The sequence below is a fragment of the Gobio gobio genome (assembly GCF_949357685.1).
Source record: "Gobio gobio genome assembly, chromosome: 4".
NCBI classification, from domain to species: Eukaryota; Metazoa; Chordata; class Actinopteri; order Cypriniformes; family Gobionidae; genus Gobio; species Gobio gobio.
This window is the reverse complement of record NC_137100.1, coordinates 25,645,101-25,672,330: the sequence shown is the minus strand read 5'-3', so window position 1 is coordinate 25,672,330 and position 27,230 is coordinate 25,645,101. Positions and strand designations below refer to the sequence as shown.

At 37.3% G+C, this 27,230-nt stretch overlaps 2 protein-coding genes across 4 annotated transcripts in view; one reads left to right on the top strand and one right to left on the bottom strand.

Annotated features, from left to right (window-relative positions):
- Positions 1–272: 272 nt before the first annotated feature.
- Positions 273–17,395, top strand: fam81b (family with sequence similarity 81 member B; the record flags this gene model as incomplete). Its single annotated transcript, XM_079815623.1, has 7 exons — positions 273–470; positions 2,785–2,903; positions 5,820–5,949; positions 8,672–8,778; positions 13,476–13,608; positions 14,983–15,178; positions 17,139–17,395. The coding sequence occupies 7 exons, from the start codon at positions 273–275 to the stop codon at positions 17,270–17,272; spliced, it is 1,017 nt and encodes a 338-aa protein (XP_079671749.1). The 3' UTR covers positions 17,273–17,395.
- Positions 17,396–27,230, bottom strand: part of skic3 (SKI3 subunit of superkiller complex) — a 23,845-nt gene continuing 14,010 nt past the window's right edge. For 2 of the 3 annotated variants that reach the window (XM_079815622.1, XM_079815621.1), the window contains exons 35-41: positions 24,743–24,871; positions 23,793–23,917; positions 21,402–21,566; positions 20,962–21,114; positions 19,175–19,305; positions 18,793–18,922; positions 17,396–18,542 (exon numbers count right to left, since the gene is read on the bottom strand). In XM_079815622.1, the coding sequence (XP_079671748.1) occupies positions 18,465–18,542; positions 18,793–18,922; positions 19,175–19,305; positions 20,962–21,114; positions 21,402–21,566; positions 23,793–23,917; positions 24,743–24,871 (911 nt within the window). In that variant the 3' untranslated portion in view covers positions 17,396–18,464. The remainder of the gene's footprint in view (positions 18,543–18,792; positions 18,923–19,174; positions 19,306–20,961; positions 21,115–21,401; positions 21,567–23,792; positions 23,918–24,742; positions 24,872–27,230) is intronic. The other variant, XR_013816400.1, reaches the window with a different exon arrangement.

The window sequence follows — 27,230 nt, the reverse complement described above, 5'->3', positions numbered from 1 at the left end:
ATCCCCCTGCAAAGGATAAAGTGGTTTGGAAAATGGATCAATGTTTACTAATTACAATACATATTAACAATATTAAGTTACATCAAATTATCTGATTGCCTTTGATAAAGAGTTAGTCTTTTCAAAATAAGTAATAGACAAACGTGTGCCTTTGAAAATAAAAATAATATTTCGCCAGCTTACATTACTTTAATAATCTGTGGGTTTGACTGTTAATGTTCAATGGCAAAAAAAAGAGTTCCAGTAATTTGATTCTGTTTTGAGACAGACATATGGAGCGCAGTATGACCAATCAGGAACACACTTTAAGCGCTCTACTGGAACAAGCCGTGAAGATCAGGGACGATGTGGTGACTGGTCTACATGCAGCTCAGGGTTCAGTCCTGATGGAGTCGTCTGCTAGAAAACTACTGGAGAATCACATTCAGATCATAACTCATATTGTCAAACAGCTAAGCAGAGACATCCAGGTGTGAAAATAAGACTTACAGTAACATTTATATTATATTAATATTATATTATTATTTGGTTACACAATAATTTAAGGCGACGTATTTACATTTTACTTACTCATAAAAGTACTAAGTAATATTAATTAGAGGATTAGTTCACTTTAAAATGAAAGTGCAGGGAAACGTACCTGGAGGTACATATTTGAGGGTTTGCAAAAATGTAGGCAGAGTCACGTATTTGCAATGAGCCTGGGATGGATTTACTCACCCTCAAGACATCCTAGGTGTATATGACTTTCTTCTTTCTGATGAACACAGTCAGAGTTATATTAATACAAATCCTGATGCTTGTGACGGTGTCCATTGAGTTTGAAGCTCAAAAAAGTGCATCCATCCATCCATCCATCCACTCCACACGGCTCCAGGAGGTTAATAAAGGCCTTCTGAAGCTAATCTATGGAGTTTTGTAAGAAAAATATCCATATTTAAAACTTTACAAATTAAAAAATCTAGCTTCCGCCAGACCGGCTTTCGTATTCAACTTATGAAGAAAGTGTAGCGTCTCGCAATTCAAACCGCTTACGCTATGTCTGACGTCGCACCAGTTATGCATTTTTCGTAAGTTGAATATGAAAGGCGGTCTGGCGGAAGATAGATATTTTACTTTATAACGTGTTAAATATGGATATCTTTCTTATAAAACCCCATCACTTCACTTAAAGGGATAGTTCTCCCAAAAATGAAAATAAGCCCATAATTTACTCACCCCCAAGTCACCCTAGGTGTATATGACATTCTTCTTTCAGACGAATAAAATTGGAGTTATATTACAAAAGTCCAGGCTAAGCATTAGAATTGGATTCATAGTTGCTCTGTTTTTGAAGTCCATAAAAAGTGCATCTGTCCATCAAATAACGTGCTCCACGCGGCTCTGGGGTGTTAATAAGGCCTTCTGAAGCGAATCGAGCGTTTGTGTAAGAAAAATATTCATATTTAAAACTTTATCAAGTAAACTTTCGGCCGACCGCCTTCCGTGGAAAAGTGTTGAATGTTGAAAGTGAAACTCAAGATTAGTACGTGACGTCATGACGAGCGTACCTGTTCGCGTTAGTCTTTCGATCGGCAAGGGAATTTTCCATATTTTTTCCATAAATTGAACAGGAATTAAAAATATTGAAGTGATATAACTCAGATTTTATTCGTCTGAAAGAAGAATGTCATATACACCTCGGATGACTTGAGGGTGAGTAAATGATGGGCTAATTTTCATTTTTGGGTGAACTATCCCTTTAAGAAGGCCTTTATTAACCGCCCGGAGTCGCGTGGAGTATGTTTATGATGGATGCACTTTTTTGAGCTTCAAACTTGTGAGCCCCGTTGGAAGCATTAGAATATTTCTGAACATAATTCTGATTGTGTTCATCAGAAAGAAGAATGTCATATACACCTAGGATGGCTTGAGGGTGAGTAAATCATGGGGTAATTTTCATTTTAAGGTGAACTAATCATTTAAGGTGATGTAGTTACATTGTATTTACGTACTATATATAGAGTTATGGTTAGGGTTTGGTTTAGTTACTTGTAATTATGCATAATTTACTGTTATTACTATAGTAAGTACACCTAGTGACGTGTAACTATGTCACCTTAAATTAAAGTATTACCTATTATATTATATTGTATTATATTAATTGTATTTATTATATTATATTATACTATACTATATTATATTAAGCACATAACATGGGAATTAATGTTAATTCCCTGATGTTTTCTTCTCTCCTTCTCAGAAAAGTCCAGAATAATTACACTGATGGATTGTTAGATCAATAACATCAATGATCAAAACGTCTCAAAGTTTTAAATTTATTTTTTAATGTGAAAGCAAAAATTTAACAGTGCTTTATGAGCGAGGTACAGTTTTAGGGAACATGCCAGCAGAGCCATTTACCTGATGGGATGTATTATGCAGAATATGTGCATAAAAAATGAATGAATCAAATAAATCAAAGCCCAGAAGTCACTACAGCTTTTTTTTCTGTCCCTGAAGAGTAATGATGTAACCAGGCTTGGTTTCCTAATGGGAAGAAATTAGGAATCTCTACTAGGCCTTTTGACTTAGGCTAAACCACTTCTGTATTCCCTTTAAAATTATAAAATAGAGGTAGGCTACACTCAGGGTACATTTTCCCATTTAGAAACTATTGAAAAAAACAACAACAACAACATCCTTCTACATAATTATTCCTGCATTATAATGGAAAATGACTGAAAACTGTAAAACTGTGATAGCAGTGAGTGACTGATATGAGCAATCACGTTGTCTCCCCAGGTTCTGGAGGCTCAGATTATTGAGAGAGACAACCTTGCTGCAGGGACGACTTTTGCAGTGAAGAGCTTGGATCACAAGAACATGATGGGTATTGGAGATCTCAGAGGCAGAGTGGCAAGGTCACAAATTGCACCAAGATTTTGTTTATATTAATAGAGCTCCAAAATTTTGAGATCACTAGTGAAAATGCTTTTTTTTTTTCATTTCATTTAAACATTTGGAAAATTAATTTCATAATTTCTTGGTATATGTCTCCTTTTTATTTTCCCTGAAAGTTCATTATAAATATGACCATGAACTCAAAGTCTATATTTCACTACACTATCAGTGTGATTCATGAATGATTGTGATTGTGTTGCTAGTAACATTTTATAATGACAAGATAAAAAAAATAATTTTTATTCATGTCAACCAGCTTAATGGACTTATTAGACAAATGTCTGCTTGGCATGTTTATTTTAAAAAGCCTATTTTTATAGCCTGGATGCCAGTCGAACTTTGCCCTGCCCACAACATTTGAGGTCGGGAAGTTCGGTCTGGACTTGATCCGTTGTGGAGCAACTATGCTCGAACAAGAGCTGTTCGGACCAATCAGATAGTCAGGGCTGGCTTTATATACGATTAAGAACTAAACGGAGAACTTGTTCGTATATGCTTTCTCCTTTACTATTTCTCTCAAAAATGATGATCGTGTTGGCAAGTACTCCGTGTATCCTTAAATTCTTTTTACAACACTGGCAAAGATCGTTTACACTCATCTTCTTCTCCTACTTCTTCCAGCGTGCGTGCAGTTGAGTTCTTTTGACAACCACCGCTAGCCTAGCTTAGCACAAAGACTGGAAGTAAAAGGCTCCATCTAGCCTACTGCTCAATAAGTGACAAAATAATGCCAACATTTTCCTATTTACATGTTGTGATGTGTATAGTCACAGCGTGTACAAATAACAAGGTTAGATGAGACACAGCCATCTTATAAACGTATACATACTGGGGACTATATTCTCAGAAGGCTATATTCTCATATTATCATGCTGTAATGTTAGTATTGTGTTGTCACGAACGCGCTCTGTCACAGTCACAAATGAGTGGTGCTAGAGGTAATTCGGCGTCTTGTCTATCAGCTTCCAAAGTTTGTTACTCCTCGTCTGTATTCTGGCTCAAAACGATATGGTTCTGGATTTTGGTTTGATACCAAGTAAAAATCCTCTGACAATTCCTCAAAGTCAGCCATGACCATGATCAACAGTCACGTTCGTTACTAGCTACCTAGTCACATTGGTTTTGTTGACGGAAGTAACAACAACAGGGCTTCTCAGGTGCTGCGAGCAAATTACTCCGCACTCCGCTGAACTAGAGCAGTGCTGCGCCTTCTGAGAATATAGTCCCCAGTATGTATACGTTTATAAGATGGCTGTGTCTCATGTAACCTTGTTATTTGTACACGCTGTGACTATACACATCACAACATGTAAATAGGAAAATGTTGGCATTATTTTGTGACTTTTTGAGCAGTATAGGCTAGCAGGAGCCGTTTACCTCCAGTCTTTGTGCTAAACTAGGCTAGCGGTGGGTGCGTCAGACAGAGTTATGGCACGCACGGAGATGAGAATGGTATGTATGGACTTATCTAACTCTGGGGGATACGGTGAATAAGCCAAAGTCCCAAAAAGTCGGTGTATTACTTGAATCTGAACTCACACATATATTAACGCATTTGTTACCAGAAAGGATCACCAAAATTATCTTTTTGAAGTTATTTCTTATATATTCAAGGCATTCGCTTTATCTTGAAAATCAACTAAACCATAACAATGGTTCCCACTGGCTCCCATTTATTTTAATTAAGAGCTATTCTACCTCAAAAATAGCAAGGCCAATAGTAAAAAAAACGTTTTTATTTTTTTACATTTTATAAAAAGACTCAGATGAATGTTCTTCTGATATACAATCACCGGCCTTTTTATTAGGTACTTGCTCAATTGCTTGGTAATGCAAATATATAATCAGCCAATCACATGGCAGCAATGTAGGCATGTTGGGCTTTGTCCGAAAGCTTAGACAGCTGACTATCAGGCAATGACTTTGTTTGCACACAAAGATAACTCACAAAACTGATTTCGGATAGACAGTTCTTGGGGCGAAAATGCCTTGTTGAGAGGTCTGAGGCCAGAATACTTTGAACTAACAGTAACTCAAAAAACCACTTGTTACAACCGAGGTCTGCCAAAGAGCATCTCTGAATCCACAACATAAAGCAGATGAGCTACAGCAGCAGAAGACACACCAGTGCCATTCCTGTCAGCTAAGAACAGGAAACTGAGGCTACAATTCACACAGACTCACCAAAATAGAAGTTGCCTGCACTGATAAGTCTCGATTTCTGCTGCAACATTCAGATGGTTGGATCAGAATTTGGCATAAACAATAAAAACATGGATCCATCCTGCCTTGTATCAACGGTTCAGGCTGCTGGTGGTGGTGTTGTAATGATGTGGGGGATATTTTCTTGGCACACTTTGGGCCCATGAGCATCATTTAAACGTCACAGCCTACCTAGTATTGTTGCTGACCACATCCATCCCTTTATAACTACAGTGGACCCATCTTGATTTGAATGGCTACTTCCAGCAGGATAACGCGCCATGTCACAAAGCTCAAATCATCTCAAACTGGTTACTTGAACATGACAGTGAGTTCACTATACTCAAATGGCCTCCACAGTTGCCAGATCTCAATCCAATAGAGCACCTTTGGGATGTGGTGGAACGGGAGATTCGCATTATGGATGTGCAGTCGACAGATCTGCAGCAAATGTGTGAATCTATAACCTCAATATAGACCAAAATCTCTGAGGAATGTTTCAAGCACCTTGTTGAATCTATGTCACGAAGAATTAAGACAGTTCTGAAGGCTTAAAAGAGGGTTCAAAATGGTACTAGCAAGGTGTGCCTAATAAAGTGGCCGGTGAGGGTATCACTAAAACCAACCCTCAGGAACAGATTAAATATTGTTGTTTGAATTTCCTTTTGCCTTAGATGTGATGCTAGCATTGCTAAACTGTCATCTGATGTTGGCAATGGAGGGCGGGACATTCAGAAACTCCAAAAGGAAGTGAGTGAGTTACGCTCTGAGCTGGAGCTGAAGCTGAGAGACATGGAGCTCAAGGTGAGACGTTAATTATTGAAAAGCATGTGATAGCTTAGATTGAATTACCAATATGTATGCACTCAAATTAATTCATTTTAACATCTACATTTTGCCAAAAAAAAAAAAAAAAAAAAAAAAACACTATTTCTTAAGTAGCTTTATTACAGCAAGTTCCCTGTGTCATTTTCATGTTTTTTAACGACTCTTCAATGATAGTATATTATGTATGTATTCAATGTAGTATGGTATTACATATCACCATGGTAAACTATTAAAATATATATATATATATATATATATATATATATATATATATATATATATATATATATATATATATATATATATATATATATATATATATATATATATATATATATATATATATATATATATATATATATATATATATATATATATATATATATATATATATATATATATATATATGGTAATACCATCCCCGCAAACAAGGAACGTACTTAGAACTTTGGCTAACCTTCTCACAAGGTTCTCCCAAAGTTATGAACAAATGTTCATGTTCATGAGTTATCTGGTCTTTAATAATGGTTTTTTTTGTGTGTGTGTGTGTGTGTGTGTGTGTGTGTGTGAATTCTGTTTTTGTAATGTTTTTTTATGCAACTAATTGTCTCAGAATTTTCATAGAATTTTCAAAAGTAACTACAATAATGTTTGCAAAATTAAAAAAATGGAATGCTCCCTTCAAGGAACACTCCACTTTTTTGAAAATAGGCTCATTTTACAAGTCCCCTAGAGTTAAATAGTTGAGTTTTACCTTTTTTGAATCCATTCAGCCGATCTTTGTATCTGGCGGTAGCACTTTTAGCATAGCTTAGCATACATCATTGATTCTGATCAGTCCATTAGCATCTCATTCAAAAAATGACCAAAGACACTTTCAATATTTTTCCTATTTAAAACTTGACTCTTCTACAGTTACATCGTGTGCTAAGACCAACTGAAAATGAAAAGTTGCGATTTTCTACACCTATATGGCTAGGAACTACTTTCTCATTCCTGCGTAATAGTCGCGGATCTTTGCGGCCGTACCATGGCTGCAGTGCCACAATGATTTGTTGGTATTCTGTGAAACATGGTGGTACACCTTCGACTTACTATCACAGCCCTTTACAACACACAGAACCATGGCTAATCACACAGGTAAATCCACAACACAATTTGTCGGCTGCAAGCCTGAAACTTTCTCTGCAACAACACGAACTTAGTGCCGGTCACATTGAAAGTTACCTAGCTGGGGGCTACTTTCAGGCGCTGCGTAATATCATTGCGCTGCTGCAGCCATGGTGCGGCCGCGAAGATCCGCGACTATTACGCAGGAATGAGAAAGTAGTTCCTAGCCATATAGGTGTAGAAAATCGCAACTTTTCATTTTCAGTTGGTCTTAGCACACAATGTAACTGTAGAAGAGTCAAGTTTTAAATATTGAAAGTGTCTTTGGTCATTTTTTGAATGAGATGCTAATGGACTGATAAGAATCAATGATGTATGCTAAGTTATGCTAAAAGTGCTACCGCCAGATACAAAGATCGGCTGAATGGATTCAAAAACGGTAAAACTCAACTATTTAACTCTAGGGGACTTGTAAAATGAGCCTATTTTCAAAAAAGTGGAGTGTTCCTTTAACATTCACAAAACCCCCCAAAAATAAAAGTTTTTAAAAACTGGACGTTTTGAACATTCAGAAATAATGTTAGCAAACCATTCTTAGAACTTATTTTTGTTAGCTGGGATGGTTCTTAAATTTGACATCTACATTTGTTTTCATTTTACAAGGTATAAGCTACACATACTGTATAAATGTTGTGACCAAGCCAGTATGTGCATTAGATATGGAATTGCATCAGCTTTGGCCCACACCACTCTTCCACTGCATGGGGAAACTGCAGCGTTGTCATCCAAATAAACTGTCCCTGCATGGTCACTGTGTGATAACAGTAAATCAGTGATTGCAGTGCATTAGCTCTGGGAAGTTGTCACCAGACACCTTAAAGATAATTGAAAAATGTAAGGGGACAAGGACAGCCAGGGCCTGTATGTGAAATACACATACTAACTTGCTATGCATGCTGATGTCAAACATGCCAATACACATTCTTTGTTAATCAATGTACATTTGTTGGAAAATGTAGTTGTTTTTTTATATGATAGCTGGTAATCTTAAGGTAAAAGGTGAACAAAAAATGTACTGTTGATTAAAATGCTAAATTTGGGATATGGATTCTGGTAACCCAATGCACTGGAGACACCAGAATAAAAATATTCATGATTCTGAAGCTGAAAGCGCAGAATTATTTTAGACGAATGTGCTTGCTCTCTATCACTGACTAGATATATTTAAAATAATGTAAGCCACTTTTACTGCAACATAACCCCTTTGGCATTATCAGGCCCACAAATATTCCCCCATTGCATACATTATAGTCAACATTATATATAATAGTTATGTATTACTGACACTAAAACTCTGTGAACTTGAATTGTTTCTCACAGTTTTTTTCAAATCGGGTCAACTATACACAATACAGATTGTCACGAACCACGATGCATAGGGTTGCATTTTTGTATTGCGATATCTTGTTACACCCCTATTATAGATACAGCTCAGTTTGATACATTTTTTACCTATAAAAGAAGAATAAAAACTATGTAAAGTGAGCGTGATGAGAGGTATGCTTTATGATGTCTTGTCATTTGCTAGCTGTCTCAGGATGTAGGAAAACTAGAGATGTCAATGTCAGAGAAGTTCATCTCTCAGAGAAACGCCACTGGAGATTTACAGAAGGAGATACAACAACTGGATGTAAAGTAAGAGCAACTAAAGTCACTTCTAAATGCTCAGATAGTTTATTTATTTTAAGATATACATTTTTATTAAATTATAAATTAATTTATATTTTATTAAAATATAAATTAAAAGGATATATTTATATATAAATTATTATTATATAGCAATATTACCTAATTATTAAATAACTATAATAAAATATTTTAAGGATATATATATATATATATATATACAGATATATTGCAAGTTACATATTTCGTCAGCTTGGAATTATAAAGTTCTATCTGACATTTTTGTCAAAATTGAGTTATCCACATATTCTTATTCTGTGACAACAATTACATTATGTGATGTTGTGAGCATTTTGAGACTTTTTATTTAGAAAACAAAAAGGTTCTATCTACAAAGTCGAATGGAATGCAAAAACTATGAAGCTCAATATCTCAAAACCGCTCAGAATGCATATATAGAACCTTATGATTCCAAGGTGGCAATTTACTCCAGTAGGTGTAGGTGACAAGTGACCGTATTTATGAATGAGTCTTTAAATCACTAAAACGATTTGTTCAAAACACTGTTCAAAATATTCATCCAGGAGCAGAGTGGACTGTCTTTATATATGAGTCATTGAATAATTCACTCAACTGTTAGTGATGCCAAACGCTAATTCGAATCATATTGACATTAAAAACAAAATGCAAACTAATGCAAATTAGTAATACAAACATTATGTAAAAGACAACGTTTCAGTATATCACATTACATTGTTTTTGTGTGTGTTCAGTGTTTGGAGATTTGAATTGCCGTTAAGTCTGGATGACAGTAGATAAATTCTATCTATATCAAAACAAGTTTCAAACTAAAATAATAGAACTACATAGAATATATCCTGGCTGTAAAACATGTGCCGGAGCATTCTGAATTAAACATTGATTAACATTGTCACTTTTGTAAAATAACAAGGAAACAATTGTTAATTTATTTTGATTTATTGTATACATACTGTACAAATATTTTTTTGATTGATATGGGAAGTCTTTTTGAGAAGAAATTAAATATTTCTGACATACTGTAAAGATATAAAGTACTTTTTTTTTGTAAGTAGCAATGTTGTTAGGATTTTTTTGTATTCAGCGATTAAAAGAAAAGAAATCAATCAAATAAAAGGAAACAAAAACAGAAATCTTAACCGAATGTGATATGTCATAGTATATTTTTTGCTTGGCAGATTTAGCTTTTTTTAGTGTTGTTTGGGGTGCAAAGATGTAATTGATTAAAGAAAAAAGAAATCAGACATGTTGCAGAAATCCAGTTTCTTTTAATAAAATGTCGTATGTGAAGGGCACTCGTAAAGTTACTTAACAACCCTGACATCAGTTATTGCAATGCTTTCCCACCGGCCAACTCTGTCGAATCTGCTGTCAGGTGTATTTGTTCTGATGAGTCAGATGTAAATAGGGAACTAGAAAAGTGCCAGTGACTCACCAGATACGCCTCCAAATAGTGCCAATGCCAGTCTATGTGCTGCCACACGAGCATCGTGGCATGTGCAAGGGGATGCTCTCCATCTCTTTGACAGTATTCGCTCCTGACTGCAGTGTGGAGCACAGATGGCAGCTCCAGTGTGCTGAAATGGAGCCTTGCACATGATCCCAGTGGAAATCGTATTTTCATGGTGTGACAGAATCAAGCAATTGGCCGCCTATGCTTGGGCTGTTATGTAATAGTGGTGAGTCAAGATAGCTTACAGTGACTCATGAAGAGAAGCATATGGGCCAGAGAAAAATAAACACATTGACAAAGAAGCCGGGAACTATAGCACGAGCCCAAATGTGAGAGGGATGTCTGTTAGACACAATGACACATTGAAACCTTTTTGAAAATATGAAAAAAAAAAACTAAAAACATCCTCAACTTATCTGTATTTAAAATGTACTATATGCAATTTAAAGGGTTAGTTCACCCCAAAATGAAAATCACCCTATGATTAACTCACCCTCAAGTCATCCTAGGTGTATGTGACTTTCTTCCTACAGACTAATGCAATCGAAGTTATAATAAAAAAATAAAGGCCTTCTGAAGCAAATCGATGCGTTTGTGTAAGAAAAATATCCATATTTGAAACTTTATAAAGTAAATTATCTAGCTTCCGGCCGATATTTGGATATTTTTCTTACACAAATGCATCGATTCGCTTCAGAAAACCTTTATTAACCCACCCACCCTCGATGGATATAGATGCACTTTCATGATGGATATAGATGCACTTTTATGATGGATATAGATGCACTTTTATGATGGATATGGATGCACTTTTATGGACTTCAAAAACAAAGCAACATTCACTGCCATTATAAAGCTTGGAAGAGACATTTTTTATTATAACTCCAAATGTGTTAGTGCGAAAGAAGAAAGTCATATACACCTAGGATGACTTGAGGGTGAGTAAATCATGGGCTAATTTTCAGTTTTGGGTGAACTAACCCTTTAATGGCACAGAATTAGCATGTAAAAACACTGCTGTTATCCAGACTATGGTTTTGCATAAGACAAATTGTAATCAATGATACAAAGCAAAGATGCAAAGCACAAAGGAGTCATTCTCTATACCAGTAAGTACTGTTTCTGAATTCTCTAAAATGCCTTGGCTGTGTCCAAAATCGCCCACTATAGCCTTAAATAGGGCACTATTTGAGGGGACAGCCATTTGTAGGGCTGTCCGAAACTATAGTGCACACTATGGAGTAAACTCATTCAATCCCATAATGCACCAGAATAACGAGCGTACAACCGATGTACATTCAGCGGCTAGAGAATACCCATAATGCAGTGTAAAGCCCAATTTATACTTCTGCGTCAAGTGCACGCAGAAGGTACCATACGCATAGACGCGTTCCATACGCCGTACCCTTCGCCGTACCACGACGCGCACCTCCCCAAAAATGTAACTACGCGTCACGTTGACGCAGAGCGCAAGATCTGATTGGTCGGCTTGGTACGGTCACATTTCCGGCATGTTCTTCTGCGCCGCCCGCCCTTTTTAAATGAATGAATTTCCGCGTTTCGCCAGAATATGGCGCCTGCAGCTGAATCATCCATGCCTCCATTTTCAAAACAGCAATGTGGTACAGCGCTTGATTGTAGTTTTGAGTTTTCTTTCTTTTATTGTGATGCATCCCATTAAAGGGTTAGTTCACACAAAAATGAAAATAATGTTATTTATTACTCACCCTCATGCCATTCCACACCCGTAAGACCTCCGTTCATCTTCGGAACACAAATGAAGATATTTTTGTTGAAATCTGAAGGCTCAGTGAGGCCTGCATAGGGATCAATGTAATTTACACTCTCAAGATCCATTAATGTCCTAAAAACATATTTAAATCAGTCCATGTAAATAAAGTGGTTAAATATTAATATTCAGAGTGCCAAAAGAGATCGCGACAGCTCGAGAGATGTCTATGGTCTCTCACTCCAGTCTATGGGAAATTAGCCCATTTCCAATTATTATTGTGAAGTTAACAAATGCTTTCAACTTAACAAACAACCCCCACCCTCCCCCCCTCAACCAACCCTGAAAAAAACTAATCGAATCTACACGATTCACACAAATCACATATTTTGATTCAAAGCGGCGAATTTCGCCGAAAAGCGACTGGTTTGCAGGTATGAATATTATAAAACGACGTTTTGAATAAAAAAATATATATATTCTCGTCATTCAGGAAATGAATCAGTGAGTCGATTCAGCGGTTCGGAGCACCAAAGTCACGTGATTTCAGCAGTTTGCCGGTTTGACACGCGATTCAAATCATGATACGACTTGCTGATTCGTTTCCATCCGAAGCTTCACGAAGCATTGTTTGGTTATCACTATACGAGTCGTTATTTAGTTTTTTTGGCGCACAAAAAACATTCTCGTTGCTTTATAATATTAATATTGAACCACTGTACTCACATGGACTGATTTAAATATGTTTTTAGTACATTAATGTGTTTAGTACATACGGGTGTGGAACGGCATGAGGGTGAGTAATAAATGACATTATTTTCATTTTTGGGTGAACTAACCCTTTAAGTAAGGGCCGTGACATTTCCGCTCAAAGAAGTTAACCAATCACAACACACTGATCCAGACGACCAATCAGAGCAAAGGAGGAGCTTCATACAGCCAGGAAGTAGCCTAATTATATATATATATATATTCACATTTTCATTGTTTTCATTCAGTGTCAGCAATTTAATCAAACAATTAATCAAATTTAACTGCTTATTTGCTGAAATCATTCAACTGTTGTTATATGCAGGCCTATAGCCTAAAGCATGATTTAAAACAATGTGTTTCATACATTATAACTATTTCCCGATCGTCTTTTGCAACCGACATGCGCAGTTGAACCTGCGTGTGACGTAGGCTGAAAATCGGTCTATTAGAATAGGTTTTCATGCCTGTGCAAAAAACATTTTAAATTTTTCAGCACCTCTCTTCCCAGTCTGCAAGTAACACTTTGATTAGGCTACTTCCTGTCTGTATGAAGCTCCTCCAACTAACCCTTCAATGGCACAGAATTAGCTATGTAAACACTATTGTTATCCAGACTATGGTTTTGCATAAGACAAATTGTAATCAGGGATACAAATCAAAGATACAAAGCACAAAGGAGTTCTTCTCTATACCAGTGAGTACTGTTTCTGAATTCTCTAAAACGCCTTGCAGGACCTCTAGTAGTCTGATGGAGATCGAGGAGCAGTCAGTGAGACTGAGGAAGTGGGCAGAGAAGCAGATGAAAACCACAGTTCAATTACACACAGAGAGCAGCCAGCTGCACACACTGCTGCAGGATAGAGTGGTAAACATGTGTGAATGTAGTCTCTTTCTGAGTGAATACAACAAGTGACCTACACCACAGTGAAATGTCGCAGTGGTATGCTGTTTGTGGTCTCAAACTCAAACTACAAATGAAGGCCTAAATTACAAATACAGTTGCAAGAAAAAGTATGTGAACTGCTTGCAGAATCTGTGAAAATGTGAATTATTTGAACTAAATAAGAGGGATCATACAAAATGCATTTTATTTTTTATTTAGTACTGTCAAGAATAAGATATTTTACATAATTTTTTTTTTACATATAGTCCACAAGACAAAAAAAAAGCTCAATTTATTCAAATGACCCAGTTGAAAAGTTTATGAACCATTGATTCTCAATATTGAGACTGTGTGTTGTTCCCTGGATGATCCACTGCTGTTTTTTTGTTTTGTGATGGTTGTTATTGAGTCCCTTGTTTGTCCTGAGCAGTTAAACTGCCCAATGTTCCTCTGAAAAATCCTCCAGGTCCTGCACATTCTTCAGTTTTCCAGCATCTTTTATATATTTGAACCCTCTCCAGCAGGGACTATGATTTTGAGATCCATCTTTTCACACTGAGGACAATTGAGGGACAAAGGTTGAAACATTCACTGATGCTCCAGAAGGAAACACGATGCATTAAGAGCCGGGAGGTGAAAACTTTGAACAGGAGGATGATGTCCAAATTGTTCTTATTTTGTTTAAATATATATATTTGTTTTCATTTAGTACTGCCCTTCGGAAGCAACAGAAGATACTTACATGTTTCCCAGAAGACAAAAAAAGTACAATTTACCTTGATCTTCAAATTCAATAAGTTTTCACCCCCCGGCTCTTAATGCATCGTGTTTCCTTCTGGAGCATCAGTGAATGTTTCAACCTTTTTTAATAGTTGTGTTTGAGTCCCTCAATTGTCCTCAGGGTGAAAAGATGGATCTCAAAATCATACAGTCCCTGCTGGAGAGGGTTCAAATATGCAAAAGATACTGGAAAACTGAAGAGTACCTGGAGGATTTTTCTGAAGAACATTGGGCAGTTTAACTGCTCAAGACAAACAGGGGACTCAAAAACAACCATCACAAAACAAAAAAACAGCCGTGGATCATCCAGGGAACGACACAGTATTGAGAATTAATGGTTCATAAACTTTTGAACGGGGTCATTTTAATAAATTCAGTTATTTTTTTGTCTTGTGGACTAAATGTAAACATTTTTTTATGTAAAATATCTTATTCAGGACAGTACTAAATAAAAAATAACATGCATTTTGTATGATCTCTCTTATTTAGTTAAATTATTCACATTTTCACAGATTCCGCAAGCGATTCACATACTTTTTCTTGCAACTGTGTGATATCTCTGCAAAATATCTTTAGGTGGAAGTGGAAAGCAGGCTAAAGGAGAAAATGGTTCTTCTTTCTGGGCATCTGGAAAGGTTGGGGGATCAACTGGAGAAGGCACGATCAGCTGATAGGACCAAGTGTTCAGAGAGCAAACTCAATAGCCAGATCAACACTTTGGAGAAGAGCTTCAAAGAAGAGCTAGAGCAGATGAGGAGGGAGTACCAGTCAGGTGAGTCTTGCATATGGATGAAATAAACATACATGCGCAATAAACCCTTTGTACGTTTTGACAATCTGTATCCTACAGTGCTGTTCTAAAGTTGGGATTCAGTAAGATTTGGTAAAGTTTTTGAAATAGACAAAACAAAATTTCGGATCTTCTCAGAAATTCCATGAGATATCTCCATATCTCTTTGGTTTCAATTAAAGCTCAGCTCTGAAACGTACAGGATATTCTTATAGTATAATGACCTCTTATATGTCAAAAGCTCAAGGTAAATTTGATTTCTCAATTCATGACCCCTAAAATATAATTTATTCCTGTGATGGCACAGCTGAATTTTCAGCAAAATTACTCCAGTCTTTTTGTCACATGATCCTTCAGAAATCATTCTAATATGTTGATTAGCTTCTTAAAAAAATAATCGTACTGACCCCAAACTAGTAATTAGTGCATATGAAAAGCTATAATATAGGGGAGAGCCGGGCACAACCTAATGCGGGGTTAGTTGTAACTTTCACACATGCCAGGATGACGAAACTTTGTTTATTTACTAGTTGCCATATCAACATTCTTTGGAGAAAAAATGCACCAAAATTAAAAAGTCTTAAGATATCACCGAACATTTATTTAACCATAGCAAAAGTACATTTCTTAAGTTAATTTTTCATCTCTGTTTTTTGTGTTTAATTTAAAATAAGACAGATCTGATATTATTTTAATCTTATATCTGTTATTTATCAGTTGAGATCATTCTTTAATGCTGATCTAACCAGCAGTAGACACGTGCCGCGGTTTAAATACTAGTTGTGCAGGTGGGGAGCCCCTATTAGAAATATGCCATTATATTCTATACTTTTATGAATTCTTTTGAGAAACCATGAGAAAAAAGATGAATAATGACTGAGAGTCAATGTTCAGAAATTATTCATTATTATTATGTTTTTAACTATACTGTATAGCTGTATTTAGCGATGTGTTTGTTGTCAAACTCAATTTTTTATATATTTATAATGATTAAAAAATGGCATTATTTTATTTAAAAAAGGTAATAATTGTATTTTATTGACAAAATATTTTAGTTTGTCTTGGATATTTTTTTGATTATATCAGATAACATTTTAAGCTGTCATTTGGTCATGTTACAATGTGCCCCTCACATGTTACATTGTACCCCACCTATGGGGCATGTTGTCACATTTCACTTCCATTCTTTCGGGGTAAATGAAGAAAAAAGTATACACTGTATTAATGAAACAAAACCACATAATTGTACTAGACATGTGTGCAATTAATGTGGGAGAAATAAATACACTGAACCCCAAGCGTTAGGTTGTGCCCCTAGGCCTTTTTCTTTTGCTCCATCATGTTTGGTGCCTCTTAACCCAGACCTCTGGATCGACAAATCACTGAAAGCCAAAATCTGACCAGTAAACTAGAACATTAGCTGCTATTATGTCATCTCTCAACAACAGATTGGAAATATTGTATTCTAGCTGTCTGACATGCAATACCAGCCAAACAGAGTGGCCCAATTTCTCTCTCGTATGGCTGTTTTGCTTGAGAAATCAAAGTCTTTTGGTATAACTTGTAGCTTAATGTACAGGCAAGTCTGCTAAACACTTTTAAACTAAGCCTGCAGGGTATCTCCCACCCTAGCATATTTGACATTTAGTTTATCCATATGTCCTTCCAACAACCAAAATAGTTTCAAAATGTTACTGATTGACAGGGTATGCCGACTCCAGGCATTCTGTGCAATAGACCGCAGAAGAAACCTCAATAACCAAAGCCAGCAAAGAAAAGCCTTAAAACGTACAGTACATGACTTGTGCTCTCAAATTCTCTTTGAGATTCCAATGATGGACTAAGGGCAAATGATGCATTATAGATGACACATCTAACACACACTTCTGCCAGAGTCAATGCTCCCACAAGTGAAGGTGATCTCCTCTAATTCATTTGCCAGGGTTTCAGGCGGTTCATGATGCCATCGCATCTCTGAGACACATCAGTGACACCAAAGCCAAGCTGGACAAAGGAGAGCTGCAAAGAGACATCAAACAGATCCAGAGAAACATGGTGGAACTGAAGGAGCTCTGACTAGATTACATGCTGTGTGTGAGATCACAAAGTATGATTCAGCAGAATGTGGGCAGATGGACAATACAATCAAAATAAGCTCTACGTTTGTTTCCTAGATTGAAATAAAGGATTTAGCCGGTCTCCATGAGGTCATTTCCTGTAAATCTCGTTTTGCCAGACCACACTTTAAATTCAGATTCTGAGTGAACAATCATAGTTGATGAAATTCGAACAAGGTACAATTATGTCAAATCAGAGATTTGATCTGCAAAACTCATGTGGCTCAATACTGAAAGATTGGGAAGATGAACTGTTCTGTGTTTGTCCGCACGTCCCCAGGCCAGTATTGATTTTAACGGACACTAGAATAAACAAACAAGACCTCTTTGCTTCCATTTACATTTTCCAAGCCACCAATGCATACTTGCAAAGCATTAATATACCCAACACAATAAACCTTATTGTTATTTCTCTCTTCGTGCTTATGTTTTAATATTTTAGAGACACAATTGCTTTTTGTAGTCAATCTCAGGTCAGTTCTACATAGATGGAAATGACAGTGGGGAAAAACAGAGGTCCATTAATTCTGCTAGTGCTTCTGTAAGACAAAGATAAAAAGCAATTCATTTAAATTTTTCCCTGATACAAACAGAAAATCTGAGGAGCAGACATCCCACTGCTGCATTTTCAAATGCGCCAAATAGCGGCTACAATAAGCAAAGGCCGTTTTCAGGCTCCTACAGAGATGAACCATGATAGAAGTGCTTTTGAGTTACATAATGGCAATACCAGCACATTTAGCTTATTTTAGTCAGCCGAGGCCTGTGGCAATACTAATTATGTAGAAAGACTGTCACCCGGAGAAAGGCACAGAAAAAAAAGATTCATTAATGCCATTTCTCAAGCGTCAACACCCATTTGAATGTGATGCAATGAGCATAGGCTAATTTAATACCACCAGAAACAGCTATTAAAAGAGCCATTCGTATAGATTAAGTGCCATTCACATGCAATCTAACTTAGCAGTGATATGTGTACATCATAAAATATCCTTGTTGATGTAAAGACAGAGATAGGTAAACACATTGATCAGTGTGTAAACTGCTGACTTCTGAGTGTGTAGGAGATAAAGGAGAACAACTGGCTCTGCTATTGACGGTTAGATGGCGAAGTGAAGGTCTCCTGAGGAATCTGAGGATGGTGGACTGTCTCAGCTGGATGGATAAAGGCGTCTGTGGAAATCTACCAGTCTGCTGTCTCCTGCTGCTGTAGCCTTCAACAACAGGGTCTACAAGACCAAAACACAAAGGGAGATTCAATGCCATTCTTAAACACAAAGCTTAAACACAAAAATTACAACAACCGTTGCAGCAATTACAATAAAGTAGATCAATGGACAATGAAATACTGTATTCGGTTATATTCAAAGCTGAAGTTTCGGTAAGCTTTATTAGATTGCAATGGGATCTGATTAAGGAAACACAGCCAGAGAGTAACTCCTTTGTTTTCAAGTAGAGTGAGTGGATGCAACCGCTCACATCAATCAGCTCCAGGTCATCTTTGGCGTGCAGGTGGCGCAGGAGGTACCAACGTGCCACTGATGCTATTGTTTCAGAGCTGCCCGAGGCTGAAGCATAAACAATCCTCTCCAACAGGCGACGGGTATCCCTGCAGAAGAACCAACCACGATCAATCTAAACCTGACCCAATTTAAAGGAGATATATTTCATATTTAAATAGACTACAACAGAATGCAATGCCAAGATGAGGCAAACAATGAAATACAAAGGTGTGGCACAGAACAGGTCAGACTGATCTGACATGTTGATTGAATATCAGGGTGACAATAAATGTGATGTGAACACAAAAACTTAAAATAGCTAACACAAATAGTGCAGTGTGCTCAGTGTAAGGCCCTACCTGGCGCCCATTTTTAAGGAGAACTGCAGTAAGGCTTGGAAAAGCAGAGCTACTGGTGAGTTGCCCATTTTTAAGACTTCAGCGCTGGCTTCTAACACCAGATCCTTCCACTCAGAGACACAGACACCAGCCTGTAGTCAAAAGTACAATTAGATATCTTTACGTACAGACTGTGGAATAGAATTGGTCATTAAAAACAAGGATTTTAGACGCAGTTTAGCTGGCAGAGTTCAGACTAATATATGACCGGAGTTGGGATACGCTTGAAGGCTGACACACTTTAATTAAAAGTAATGAAACGCTAGCCACAAAGTGTCTAATTCAATTTAACAGGCAAAGCTGCAGTCAGCTAAAATGAAGGCAATAAGCCGACAGTTAGAGATGGAGGGGAAGGGGATAGACAAAAAGCAAATGACAGAGGGAGAGAGAGGAAACAGAGGGAAAATGTGCAAGAAAGATGCCTGAAGGTGCTGTAAGAGGCTTTGCCCAAAATAATAAATGTCCTTTTTCATTAGCGGACACACAGACACTTGCAGCTATTTTAAAATGCTACAAGGAAAACAGCAGGAACATACTGTATAATAAATAATTTTATGTAAATTATTTAAAAAAAAGTGAAATATTTTTTTTTACTCAGCAAGAGTAAATTAAAATGTCAACAAAAGCTTTCTATTTGAAATAAATGCTGTACTTTTTAACTTTTCTTTTTGTCAAAGAATCCTTAAAAAAAAATTCCACAAAAATATTAAGCAGCACTATTTTCAACATTGATAATTCAGCATATTATTAGAATGATTTCTGAAAGACTTTTAAAAAAATACATTAAAATAAACATTTTAAATTGCTATAATATTTCACAAAGTTAGATCAAACATTGAACAAAGATTTTTTAGAGAGAGAGAGAGAGATCGTGTATCAAAATATCATCACTGAGGAACGGAGGGATATTTGATATTGTGACTTTTTTTGATGGTAACAACAGAGGCAACACAGGTGTGTTTCGGCAATGATTATACCATGCGCAACAACCTCGTTTGCTCTTTCCACCGAATTTTTTTAAAAAAATCACGGTCGCGCCATTCATTCTGGATGAGAGAGAATGTTTTGATGGCCAACAACTTCTCCTACACCCAGACAGCAAACCTCCACACTCGCCACGGATACTATTTTGACTCTGTGACGTTGTGTGAGGAAATCAATCCCAGTCCCACCCTGAGCTGCCATGCTTTCTAAGAAAGCAGGCAGCACAAACAAACAACACACTAGATAAATACTAAATCAAATAAACAAACTTAGAAGAAGAAAAAAAAGAAACGCACAAAAGAGCAAATATACTCGCTCACACTCGCTAAGCTCTCACACACGCTCCACAAACGCCCACGCATGCGCAGAGAGAGAGAGAGAGATGCTGAAGCCCTCCACTGTTAGACTGTCAAGTTGTGTCAACAGTATTACAGTAAATGCTTGTTTGAACGTCTTTTTATAGCCGTCAGTCCGTCCAGAGAGTCTTTTATGAAGACTGCTGGATTATCACACACAGTGAGCTCATGAGTTCAGTCTGCTGTATTCTGCCCTGAGTAAACAGTTCCTCTCTGTCTCACAGATGGTTAGGATGGTTATTATTGTATTATTATATTATTTAAATGTTCTAAATCTGTCTGTATTCTTCCATGTTAACAGGAAAAAATGAGGTCTCAGTCATATAGTCTGCACTGTATAGTATAAAGAGTGTCTGAGAAAACTGTGTTTCCCCAAACATCCCTGTACAAGATTAATCTGGTACTTACCAAACATGGCATGAGCGCCAGCAGGGCTAGTCGGAGCAGGCTGCTCGTCTTCCCGCCGTGATCACCCAGCTGGGAGGCCAGCTGAAGACTCTGTCTATAAGCCACAGAGGCCTGAGCCAGCAGACCCTGAGAGCGGTATACCTCAGCCAACCACTGAGAGACAGTGAGATCAAAACAACAACGCTCTAGTCTCCACATGTAAACCTTGTTAAACCTCCTATGCACAGTCCACAAACATTTGTCTGTTTCATCGAAAATCTCCTGCATGATATAAAGTGTGTGAAACAGCTTATGAAATTCAGTTCTGACCTCTGGGTAACAAAATGCCAAGGAAAGTATGTCTACTACTACAGTACATACAGCAAGAATCACATTGACTTTTACTCTGAAAATCAACCTGACGCCAAGCTCTCCTCAGTGAGATGGTGAGTGTAACGTACGTGCCAGGCGGACACAGATGTGAGGTTGGCCATGACAGCAGCTCTGAGCTGATCCAGCACCGCTTGAGGAACACAGTTACCGGCCTCAGACAGCAGGAGGCGCTCACACTGAACCTGCCTCAGCATCAGGAACACCACAGGATGCTCTGGAGATACACTCAAAACCTGAGATAGGAAGGAGGAGGTATACAGACGGTTAAAGGTGCACAAAGAAATTACATTTCAATTACTTCTCTACTATGTATAGCAGGCAAAAAACTGTATGTGAAAAGAGAGTAGTATGTCCGAATTCACAGTATCCATTAAACAGTAGGTGAAAAGTTCCCAGATGACCTGCTACTGTACTTCTGGCGAGATTCTGGAGTGCGCATCTGATGGACACTTTACTATCCCATGAGGCCACACAGGAGAGGAGTTGTGAATGGCAGTGAAGCGGCACAATTGTAGGTCACGTGACAGTAACAACATGACCAGTGAGGTAAGTCCAGATGCTGTCATGCCTCATGCTGTCCCATACTCTCTAGTAAGTACTACATTTGGTTACTTTGTGACCGTTAAAAAAGCATGTTTTATATAGTATGACTATGGGTAGTTTGAATGAAATTCGGTGTACTACATCTGCAATGTTGTCACTGTCACTTGACCTACCAGCATCAGTTGTGTTGCTTCATGGGATAGTAAAGTGTTCAGATGCGCATTTCAGAATCTGGGTACCTTTTTGCCAGCTGTTTAATGTGTATACTATGACATTCTACTGTTTTTCACCTACTAAATATAGTAGGGAATTTGGAATATTCGAACACAGGGATAGCCCTCTTATGTAGAAGAGCTTTTCATGGCCACTAATATGACTGGAGTCATGTGAGTGTTCAACTTTTTAAATGCATTTGTCAATATGTTATATCCAAAACTTTAAGCCCACCAAAATTACTTTTAAAAGACTTTTTCAATTATGTATATTATTTATGTGTCACGCTCAGAAGAACCGATCACAAGGTCAATCAAATGAATGCCGAAATTTCACAATAGGGTTCTCAAAACTTCTAGCATGACAACAGCACTGTAAAAAATCTATTTGTACTCTGATCTAACTCTTAAAAATCACTTTCAACGGTTTTAACCTAATGCAGTCATGCGTTTAATAATATTTTGAAATTGAAATAGGTTAATCAGTGGTTCTGAACCAACACAGCACATATTGAATATCTTCTTTGTCTGACATACCCATTTTAGGTCTCATGGAGTGAACGAAGCAGAGCAAGAGTTTACAATTCCTTTCTATGAGAGCCAAGCTACACGCTAGGTAGGAAATTGTAGAATTGACAGCAGATCGAGGAAAGCATTGAGAGCGACCAAAAGCATCTCACTGTTGATAAATGCTCAATATTATACAAATGACAGGCAAAAAACACCAGGCAGCAGCCAGTCACTGAGGTGCATGTAGTGACATCTGTCATCATGAGCATTTCAAAATCTGCCTATTTTCCTTGATTAGTGCATAAAACATATTGTTTACATATTACCATTTCATCCAGATTTTAAATGCAGCTTCATTGTCACTAAACTGGCTGGGCTAACAAAAGTGTATCAAATTAACACTATATCCTTACTTTTGGCATGCCAAAATATATCTGGCATCTTTCTAAATGTAATTGTGTGTATAGATATGAAGATTATATGTGTGTGTGAAAAAAGATAGATTATTCTGCTGGCTGAACTGTCTAGATCAAAATCTAATGGTCATCTGGCATTTTCAATTGCTGTCCAAAAAATATGGAATAAACTTCCTCTTGTCATGTCTTAAAACTGTCATGCCAACAAATTGGCCTTCAAGTCTGAGAAATTATAGGATGGTTATTGTTGTAGGAATGATGCGTTTTATTTCTTCCCTTTCTCTGTCTTTTTATAATGCTAGTTGTCAATATTGTGAAGCGCTTTGGTAAACTTATTTGTTTTAAAATATTGTATATAAAAAAATCTAAATTGAGAGAGTTGAGTTGAAATGATACACACTACAGCAGGGGTGTCATGCTCTTGACACTGTAGTGCAGAGCTCAGCTCCAACCCCAACTAAACAAGCCTGAACCAGATAATCAAGGTCTTCAGGGTCACTGGAAACAAGTTCTGGTGCAACTCTACAGAACGTTGGTCCTTCTGGAGCAGAATTGGACACCCCTGCACTACAAACACACCCCAAAAGGGAACAGCTCTTGTGTTTTGAGCAGATAGAGAGCTATAGATGGATACTAGACAGATGGGGCCCTGAAATGGGCACACTGTTCTGCTCTGAAGCCCTTGAATCTGTCTGTGTCTGCACCTGCGTCCGAGAGCTGAGGAGAGACGAATCAATAGGGGACAGCGTGACAGAAACAGAGCACCGTGTGTGTGTACCTGGGAGCAAAGAGTCTCTGCCTGGTCATATTGGCCACTCTGTTTGAGTCCAGTCACGGCCTGCTGCAGCACCCAGCCCTCCAGAGCCTGAGCCAAGAGCCCGTCGTCTCCCTGCAGGCCCTTCACTGAGAACAGACACCCAGACACACAACACACACAGTCTTATAGCCACGTTCCCATCAGCATATACAGATTTTCTTAAATGTTTTTGAGTATTATACTCATCACAAAATGCAGTAAAAACAGTAATATTGTGAAATATTATTGTAGTTTAAAATACCTATTTCTATTTTTATACATTTTAAGATGTAATTTATTAATGTGATGGCAAAGCTAGTCTACAGTGTCACATGATCATTCAGAAATCATTATAATGTGTTTATTTGGTGCTCAATTATTATTGGTGCTCAATTATTAATAATGGTTCCTATTATTATCAATGTTGAAATCATTTTGCAGCTATTTTGTGGAAAATGTGATACTTTTTTTTTCAGAATTCATTGATGAATAGACAGTTCAAAAGAACAGCATTTATTTAAAATAGAAATATTTTGTTACATTATAAATGTCTTTACTGTCACGTTTGATCAATTTACTGTGTCCTTGCTAAATACAAGTATTCATTTCTTACCATTTTTATTCCTTACTTACCCCAAACTTTTCAAAGTTTGTGTATCACCGTTTCCACAAAAATTTAATCAGCAGCAAATCAGCATATTAGAATGATCATGTGACACTGAAGACTGGAGTAATGATGCTGAAATTCAGCCTTGCCATCACAGGAATAAATAACACTTTAAAATATACTAAAATAGAAAAGTTATTTTAAATTGTAATGATATTTCACAATATTATTGTTTTTACTGGATTTTTTAATAAATAAATTCAGTCTTCTTTCAAAAGAATAAAAAATAATCGAATTATTCCAAGTTTTCTCAAGTTTCACTGACCTTTTTCAGACACCAGAGTCATGTGCGCCCTTTCGAGATCTTCTCTGCGAGGGGCGGAGCCTGTAAGTAAGCATGCCGTGTTCTCTGTGTGACAGGCGGCCATTAGCCCTGCCCACCCAGCAGGATCATCTGCATTTGTCAAACAGAAAGACAGAGGACACATCAATCCAACACTGAATCACTGTCATCCTACCTATGCTGTAGCCAAATATTTCATCTGGCTGATATATCGATGTCTCTCTGCATTACACTTGGCACTTACTCCTGCTGACACGCTTAATGCAAGGATCTCAGTATCCAAATTGATCATTTTCATCGTTTAATGGTTATAGAACAGTGTGCTCTGTCCAATACTACATTAACAATGTTCTTAAACAAGAAGCCAAAGCTCATTACAACAGTTTGACATATAATCTGGTTTGCTCTCATTGTAATGCATATTTCAGGCTTCCCACACTCCAGACACCATTGTTATTTTTTGGGAATATTGCATTGTTTATTGTAAAGTATATATCTGTGCACATCAATATTTTTTTTTTTAAATTAATGTGCCCTTATAATCTTTAATCAGAAATGTCCCCTTCCCTTCGCAGGGACAGCATCTAATCTCTGATGACGCTGTGTGCACAGGGCACGAGGGCAGGACAATAATCCTTACCCTCAGCAAACAGTCCCTCACATGAGATCGCGGCAATCATTCTTTCACTTTCTGCTTCATGCACGACTTTAAGACCAATGAATTTCCATGATCCTTCCAGTCATTTGTGATTAAGTGTGGATTATGATATGATGAATAAAATAAATTAAATTATAGAACTCACTCAAAGAGTAAATTCTGAAGAAATATTTCAGAACTGAGCATGAGTAGAAAAAATACATTTGTATATACTGTAGAATTTTCCATTATTTGTCTAATGCTATTTCATGCATTCTGACTTATTTACACTGTTAAAGAGTTGGATTCTCATGCTAAACATGGCCAAAATTTAAACAAACAAAAAAACGAGTAGGACATATGACCTAGGACGTAGTATTTTTGTGCCAAATACACTCCTTCAGGATTCGAATACGTTTCGGAAAGTTTTTTTTGAGTATGGCCCTGTATGACGTCATAAAGGGTAGAATTGCTTCTCCCTTCAATGAGCTTCGTTCGGGTTATGGAAGCCGTCGGCGCTGTCATTTTGTTTTTAGACCACAAAATCAATAATGTCACTAAAGAAGTGTGTTTTTGGTTGTAAGGGTAAGATATCCTTGTTCAGCTTCCCAAATAACCCAGCGTTAAGGAAACAGTGGATGCAGTTTGTTTTTCTGGAGCAGTAACGGAGTTCTGCAAGTGTGTTTGTTTGTTCCCGGGCATGAGTCGAAACTGCAGGCGGTGAGTGAAACTGCATCAAAAGTCTCTTTTGTTGGCAATCGGCGCGTAAGTGCATATAATGTAAACAACACGAACGTATAGTGAATCTAAAGTTATCCAGGGATAATGCCATGATGTATTGTGTGAGTGTGTGTGTGTGCTCATGACTCTTTAGCTCCGCCCACTGCACGCCTTCACGAGGTCAGCTGTTCTTGGAAAGAATCGGTACAGCATATCTGTCTATTATAAATATGATAAAACTAAAGATTATTCGGAGATATGAAGTATGCAATACTACTCTATAGGTACTCAAGATTAACATGAGATTGGCAGAAACTGTGTGTGTTATGTAACCTTTAATTTCCAGGACTGTGGGAACCCTGATATTTACACGTGGGGAAACAAACTCTTCTTTCAACAGACAGACATCCAAAATCTGATTATGTCAGCTTGCATTCCTTCTTTATCTTTCAGCGATGCGGACGTGAAAGTTTCTGTAATAGACCACAATCGATTATAGCCTACTAACGTTTCTCTGACATCATTCGTCACATCCGTGCTTCTCACGCAAGCGTAAAATAGCGGAGGGAGGCGAAACACAAAAGCGAGTAATAAAAATGCACCCACTAGTTAAAAAATTGTGTGTGTGAGACTGCATGCGTGTGCGTGAGCATTATTGTAACTTAAGTACACTACTTTACAATTTCTTGAGCTTTTAATATCTGAATGGTCCTGACGTCCACTGTGTTCAGATTTAAGTTGTGTTTGATGTTTGCTACATTCAGGATGTGTATTTTCTTGGAGCAGATAAAATAGAGTTCATATATCTGACGGCTTGTATTCATTGACAAAAATGTAGCCATGTGCAGTAATATTGAATTGAATCGTGAGACCCCTAGACTGCACACGCACACATTGGCTGGACCAACATTAATTTTAAATGAATTTAACAGTTTATGTCAGATTTGTTTATGGATTTGAAATATGTTATTGAAATGAATTTGACAAGCAGAGATTGTGATATTTTCCCATTCAAATAAATATGAGTTGGTTTTGCATGCGCCAAAAGGGACATTGGTCTGTGTCCTGGGCTGATGGGTTTATGAAGGATTTAGTCTCGGCCTCGTAGTCTGC